At 47.6% G+C, this 6,657-nt stretch overlaps 1 protein-coding gene across 1 annotated transcript; it reads right to left on the minus strand.

Moving 5' to 3' along the window:
* Positions 1–224: 224 nt before the first annotated feature.
* On the minus strand, positions 225–3,268 carry ckma (creatine kinase, muscle a). Its single transcript, XM_030100262.1, has 8 exons — positions 3,164–3,268; positions 1,835–2,042; positions 1,559–1,713; positions 1,339–1,471; positions 1,016–1,187; positions 810–933; positions 535–724; positions 225–440 (listed from the first exon to the last, which is right to left on the minus strand). Exons 2-8 carry the CDS (start codon positions 2,025–2,027, stop codon positions 262–264), a joined length of 1,146 nt encoding a protein of 381 aa, XP_029956122.1. The 5' UTR covers positions 2,028–2,042; positions 3,164–3,268; the 3' UTR covers positions 225–261.
* Between the last annotated feature and the right edge of the window lie 3,389 nt (positions 3,269–6,657).

Consider the following 6,657-nt stretch of genomic DNA (forward strand, 5'->3'; position numbering starts at 1 on the left):
AAAAAGTAGGTGATGCCACGTCTGCCAGGCGAGCCCAGCTCAGTGGAGGCTGATCCCAGGATGTTACCAACCTACACAGGAGACCGTGAAAAAAAAAGAACCAAGGCTAGAGAAAAGGAAAAAAAAAAAAAAGGACTGGAAGGAAGTAAAAGAGGCTAGCAGAGTCAAGAGTCTCTTTGTGAGCGGCTGTTTTCCCTGCGCGCCCGTGCATTGGCTCGATTGCACATGAATGGTCACGAGAAAAAAGGCGGCTGTCCCTCTTTACTTCTGGGCGGGGATCATGCTGTCGATGGCCTCGCCCTTCTCCAGCTTCTTCTCCATCTCAACCATGAGCTTGACACCATCAACCACCAGCTGGACCTGCTCCACCTCGGAGGAGCCCAGACGGTCAGCGTTGGAGATGTCAAAGACACCACCGACGGAGGCGGTGTCCACACCACCTGAGGGAGGAACAAACGGGTCACACGTCACGCCTTCCAGCTCGGGATTCTGTGGAGGGGTGCGGTCGAACCGCTGAGGGACTATAGTGCGTACCTGTGCCACGCTTCTGCAGACGCAGCCTGGTGAGGATCTCCTCGAACTTGGCGTGTGTGCTCAGCTTGGGCAGCTTGACGTGGACTCCACCACGCAGGCCGGTGCCCAGGTTGGAGGGGCAGGTCAGGATGTAGCCCAGATGCTCGTTCCACATGAAGCCGTGGTTGTGCTTCTTGAAGATCTCCTCAATCTGTATGGTCAAAAGAAAAGAACGTGAGTAGAGCATCCCACAACAAGCTACACGAGTTTCACAGGGATCATTTTGATTCTGGTACCTTCTGCAGACCAGTGCAGAAACGCCTGAAGACCTCCCTCATGTTGCCTCCCTTCTGCATGGAGATGACACGCAGGTGATCCTCCTCGTTCACCCAGACCAAGAAGGTCTTGTTGTCGTTGTGCCTGAAAGGAGAGATGGTTCGGCATACCGTGAACCCCAAAGGTAGCGCAGGAACACCGTCCTCAGTCCTGACCGATTACCCACCAGATGCCTCTGGCGTCGGGCCAGTCACGGGCCATACCAGCGCAGGTCAGCAGGGGGGACACGGGCTTGTCAAACAGGAAGTGATCAGCGATCAGCTGCTCCTGCTCGGCATCGGTCATGGACTTCAGGGGGTAGTACTTTCCCTTGAACTCACCATCCAGGCTGGTCAGAGCTGCCGCGACAATGACACAGTTAGATCTATCAAAGGTAAGCATTCAGAACACAGCGGTGCTTCTTTCTTCCGTTGATCAACTTGATTTAAAGTTTAGCGATTCCTTCAGTGGCTCACTGCTGCTTATTTACTCAAACTGATGCTAGCTTACCCTCAACGGACAGTCTCTCGATAATTCTGCGCTCGCCACGGCTGTTGTGGGGGGGCAGGGTGAATCCCTTGATGCTGCGGCCAGTACGGACACGGCTGGACAGGACGTAGTTGGGGTCCAGGTCATCGCCACCCTGGTGAGAAAGTGATCACAAATCAGTACTGAGTGGGAAAGAGTCCCGCAATCATACAGTGGTGAGAAACTGGAACGACTCTGCTACCTTCAGGTTCTCGAAGTTCAGGTCGGTCTTGTGCTTGTCGGTAGGCTTGTATCCACCATGACGGTCGGAGATGACGGGGTCCAGCAGATCCTTGAAGACCTCGTAGGACTCCTCATCACCAGCGACGCAGCCAACAGTCATGATGAAGGGGTGACCTGAAGAAGAGGACATTCAGAACATGCTTTGTTCAAAACGGTGAGAGCTTCTTTCAGGTTCATAGTGCTCATGTTGAAGCTGACTTCTTTGTTTATTGTGTTGTGTCTTTCTGGGTCTCACCGGGGTTGTCGACACCAGTCTGGATAACGTCATCCAGGGTGTAGCCACTGGGTGTCTGCTTGTCTCTCAGCTTGCCATAGATGTCCTTGGTCAGGACCTTGGCCATGTGGTTGTTGTGCTTGGACAAGTCGGGGAACTCCTCCTCAACTTTGTAGTTGAGTTTGAAGTTGTTGTGGGTGTTTCCGAAAGGCATGGTTGCTTTCTAACACTGCAAAGACATAGAAAGTCAGGATGAGCAAACAGTTTTCATCTTTGTCTGTTTATGTGATCAGAACCGCTAAAAAAAAAAAAAGAAAAAAAAAACTCTAGTGGTCTGAGATACAGAATCTTCTACAAGACAGCTGCAGAGCTAAAATGGTGTCAGCAGAGGAATCCTGGTAACAAGTGTCACTCAATTTCCAAGGTCTCGGATGTCAGGTTGAAATAGAGCAGTGGCAGGAGGGCCTGTTGGCTGTCTATTTTTAGCAGCAGCACATCAGACTGTACACTCTGTATGTCCCCAGCATATGGAAGAAACACTCAAAGACTCCTGGCAGATATGCCAGCTGATTTGTCCAGATAGCTTGTTCAAACCTGAGAAAGCTTGAAGCTGGTTGTGTGCACCTTGTGTATCACTCCACAGGATTAAACACACTCAAGTGTGTCTCTGCAGATATCCTGACCGAGTCCTGAGGAGCTGCAGATATATTATCGTGCTGTCTGTCCAACGTCAGCAATGATCTCTACACATATTCATTCAAAGGCTGATTCCATAAGAAAATGAAACATTGAGGCATGCAATGACGCACATGAAATTTGATCTGTGGAGTTATAGCAGAGTGACACTTTGGTGATAAACCATATTGATTTGAAACTATCTAATAATCCCATCAGTTAAAGCATTTGTTTAAAAAGCTTCAAGCCTGAAAGCCTTAAATGCCTTACAGAGCGTCCGTAGTGTTCAGCCTCCCCCACATCCACCTGTCCACATAACTCACTTTGCAGATGACAGTGCTCTTTGCACGGCACAAGACCACATGCCCACAAATGAGAAATGCAACCGCGTTGCAGCCATTGCTTTGCTAAATCGTCTCTTTTAACGCTTATTTTCACTCTGCTGACAAAAGTCAATGAACTCTGGGTCCCAGTTACACTATTTGCAGCCGACTTGTGTGGAACCACAGAAGAACAGCTGTGCATGAATCCTTTGGGCTTTTAAGTCCCAAAAGTCTTCGTTGCAGAAAAATCAAAGCTGGCAGTTTTAAATGTTTGAAAAAGTGTCCCAATCCGTCCTTGTTTCCATGTCTGCTCCATCTGCATCGCCACAAACCACCTCTCAGATTTCTTTACCTGCACACCAGACAAACAGAGGTAACAGTCCTTGGGATCAGATCCTGTTCACCACAGCCGAAATAGGGGTCGCCCAACTTTGGAGGTCTGCGCTCCCCGTTTATATACCCGACGGTCACGCCGTCATTGGCCTGGCCATTTTAGTGCCTGTTGCTCCCTCATTGGCCAGGACTGAGTTTATGAAAGGGACACATTTACATTTCAGTCATCCCAGAACGGGCACTGCAGCTGTACACCCACCCTCCCCACCGCCCCCACCAGCCATTGGCCCATACATAGCTCCGGTTGAACAGTGGGGGGGTGGGGGCGGTCACAAGTGTTGGAGGTGTAATGATGCTTGTGGCTGGAGTGAAGGTGGGGTGGGGGTGCAGCAACTCAAAAAAAGCTGAGCTTCGCGTTTGCCAGGCATGCCACAGAGATCAGGGGTCCATGTGTCAGGACTGAAGGTTGAATAGAGTCTGTGTTCGCTCTCGTACAAACAGCTGTATGAAAGCTGTACGTCACGTAGTGGATCCTGTATCTCATATGTTTAGCGCTTGATGGCTGGTTGCTTAATGAAGCCTCTCCGGACCCCCATTGGTCAGTCTGGCACTATGGAAAGCATGGACCGCGGCTTGCCAGGGTCATTCGCTTTTCAGGTTCTCACTTTTAGCTCCCAGGAGGATTCGAGGGATGGCAGTGTCCATCCGTCGTCTGCCAGCCGCTGCTCTAAACAAATGAATGGATTATTGTGGATTTCTCTTTCCTGTTTAATATTGATGTTTTCCCAGAGGATCACCTACTTTAGTGACCCCATGACCTTCATATCTATGGCTTAAGTTAGATTTGTGCTGGATTATCACAAAAACTGGCTCACACACGCATGTATCAAAATCCAAAATATAAAATTCCAGTGAAAGCTTTGAATGACACCGATGGGTTTGAGTGCAGGCCCAGCCTTTCTCTGTGAAGTTTGCATGTTCTCTCTACACATGCATGAGGTCAGTTTCTGTAAAAACTGTAAATTGTAAAAAAAAAAAAAAAAAAAAAATCCACATTTTTATTCATTTTAACTGAGGAATTTCATACTAATCAACAAAAGTAAACTATAAAAGAGTCTAAATCATCATATGTAAGTTTTTTTAATTTCTGTCATAGATTTGCTCAAATCAATTTCAAGAAGCAACATGTTTTTTCTGCAAATTTAAAAGACATTGGAAATGATTTTATGTTATTTAAAAGAAACCTTTGGAAATGCCCAAAAACATATCTTCTATTTGTGGGTAGAATGTTCTCAGATTTTATTTCAGCATTTTGTACAAAACATTGGACATTCTGTATTGGAAAGTATTTTTCTTAATGTTTAATGCTTCTCCAAACTTTCAGTGTTCATGTTTTTCTCTTTATGGAACAGTTTGCCACTTTACGAGCAGTAAAGATCTAGTTTTATGAAGGGATTGGATTTTTTATGACGGCTCCTGTAGAGTTTTTATGTTTATTAAATTGTTTTTAAGTATCATCTTTCATCAGAGAAAAGAAACCTTTGTTCCATCACAATATATTTAATATAGTAAAACTAAAACTGGCAGATGGTCAAATGTTGATTGTTTTTGAAATGATAAGGTCTATGAAAATGACACTGTGCTAATATATAGCATAAAAAGTTGTGGATTGTAAAGCAGAAATGTTCTCAGCAAAACTGAAAAATGGAGGAAAGAATGCAGATGAAAAGATGTAAATGTTATTTAGAATCGTTCCTGATATATTCAGGATACACTGATATCCTCAGAAAGCAGCTGGAAGCAGCCGTGACCCCTCAGGTCCTTTAATAACATGTCAGTTATCAGGCTCTTTGATTGGAATACCGGCTGTCAGAGGGAATGTTGAAGATGTAAGATGAAGCTACATTTGACATTAGCTTCATTAGCGAACTTCGTTGATGCACTGTTCTCTCCAGTGTCTCACACTTTCTCACCAACGCTTCACAACTGATTCTCACACAACTGTAGAATGGAAATGTTTAAGGTCTCTGTGTATTTTGTGTTTCTGTCCCAGTGTTTGACTGTTTGTGGTATCTGCCAATAAGGGAATGCTTTGGGTCATTTAAGTGACTAACGGATTAGCTTGTTGATTCAAAAATTGTTTTATTCTGGTTTGCTTTGAGTTGCACAATTTAAATCTTGACAGACTCACTGCCTTGTCTGACTCATGCTGGAAATAGTTGACATAGCAAATGTATTGATGAGTCCTCCAAAGACCATTTAGGATTGGGTTCCAGAGCCTTTTCGTATGTCTGAGCTACATTTTCTGACAGGCCTCTGGTTCAGGACCACCCTGAGAGTTGGCCTGCACCCAAATTAAAAGCTTAGAGCAATTAAAAGTCAGCCAGCCTCGATCTTTCCACACCACAGAGCTGCTTGGTCGTGATACCTGAGCCTTCACAGTGCAACAGGAAATCTGTGTGTGTATCAAATATTAAAAGCTTGGTTAAGTGTTCAGCCGGGGATCCATGGGAGCGTTAACAGCGGCTCAGCTCCAGGAGCCAGGGGGATGAGTGGGGGAGGGGGGAGACCCAGCATGCAGCGCTGTCTGTGGGATGCCCCATCCGTCTCTGCCCGGCAGCTGACTGGCTCACACCTGCCCTTTCCAGTTCCTCCTATTATTACCACTCATGCTCTCACGTGCCTTTTCCCCCCGAACCCCCGCTTCATTCCTGCAGCAAGGCTCTGGCTTCAGCCGCTCTGCTGTGCCTCCCTGAGTCTGCTCTGGTCCACGGAACCACTCTGTCTGTCTCTTTGGCTCTCTGAGGCCATCGGTGTGGCTGCAGAGACGCAGTGATGGGGAGCGTCTGCTGCCGGCCTTGCCCTGAAATGACACCAGTTCTCATGTTACCCAGCTGTCTGCTGCCTGTCCTCCTCCCAGTCACAGGTTACCAAATTAGTGCAGGTTTCTACTATCACGTTATGCACCAGTGAGTACCCTTCACCTTGTGCAGCCCCGTATAACTGAAACACTGTGTGCACGGTTGGATTTTGCACGGTTGGAGGTGAACGCTTTTCATAAGAATGAGTTGGTTTTAACCTCGGAGCTCTGAGAGGTCCGGCAGCGGCCTGCTGCTGGCGTTCTTATACCCACAGCAGCGATGCCCGTCTGGAACAGTTATGCAACCGGGCGGTTGGTGATATGATGCATGTGTCTCCTGATCGCGGTGGTCACAGAGTTCCCGCAGCTTTCCAAGACGCTGAAATCCTCCCTGGGGCTGCAGATATACCATTACAGCTTGTACACAAGCAACCAGAGCGCAGGAACATTCAGTTTGAAGCTGCAGTGGAAGGAGTGACAGTTTCCAGACACGCTCTGAGTGCGTTACCCTGCAGGGCTGGGCGTCGCACGGCGCCGCACGGCCCTGCGCTTTCCGTAATCCTCCGTGGCGTGTCAGCGGAAGAAAGCATCGGTTCGAGCCCCGGCAGGGGCGCTTTCTGAAACATATACAGCTTGACCCTTTGAAAGGAATC

This window comes from Salarias fasciatus, chromosome 10, assembly GCF_902148845.1.
Source record: "Salarias fasciatus chromosome 10, fSalaFa1.1, whole genome shotgun sequence".
Lineage (NCBI taxonomy): Eukaryota > Metazoa > Chordata > Actinopteri > Blenniiformes > Blenniidae > Salarias > Salarias fasciatus.

Coding starts and splice junctions, on each gene's coding strand:
- ckma (XM_030100262.1), bottom strand. CDS start 2,027: ATGCCTTTCGGAAACACCCACAACAACTTCAAACTCAACTACAAAGTT. Junction 1,714..1,834: donor GACTGGTGTCGACAACCCCG/GTGAGACCCAGA, acceptor CCTCTTCTTCAG/GTCACCCCTTCATCATGACT. Junction 1,188..1,338: donor CGAGAGACTGTCCGTTGAGG/GTAAGCTAGCAT, acceptor TTGTCGCGGCAG/CTCTGACCAGCCTGGATGGT.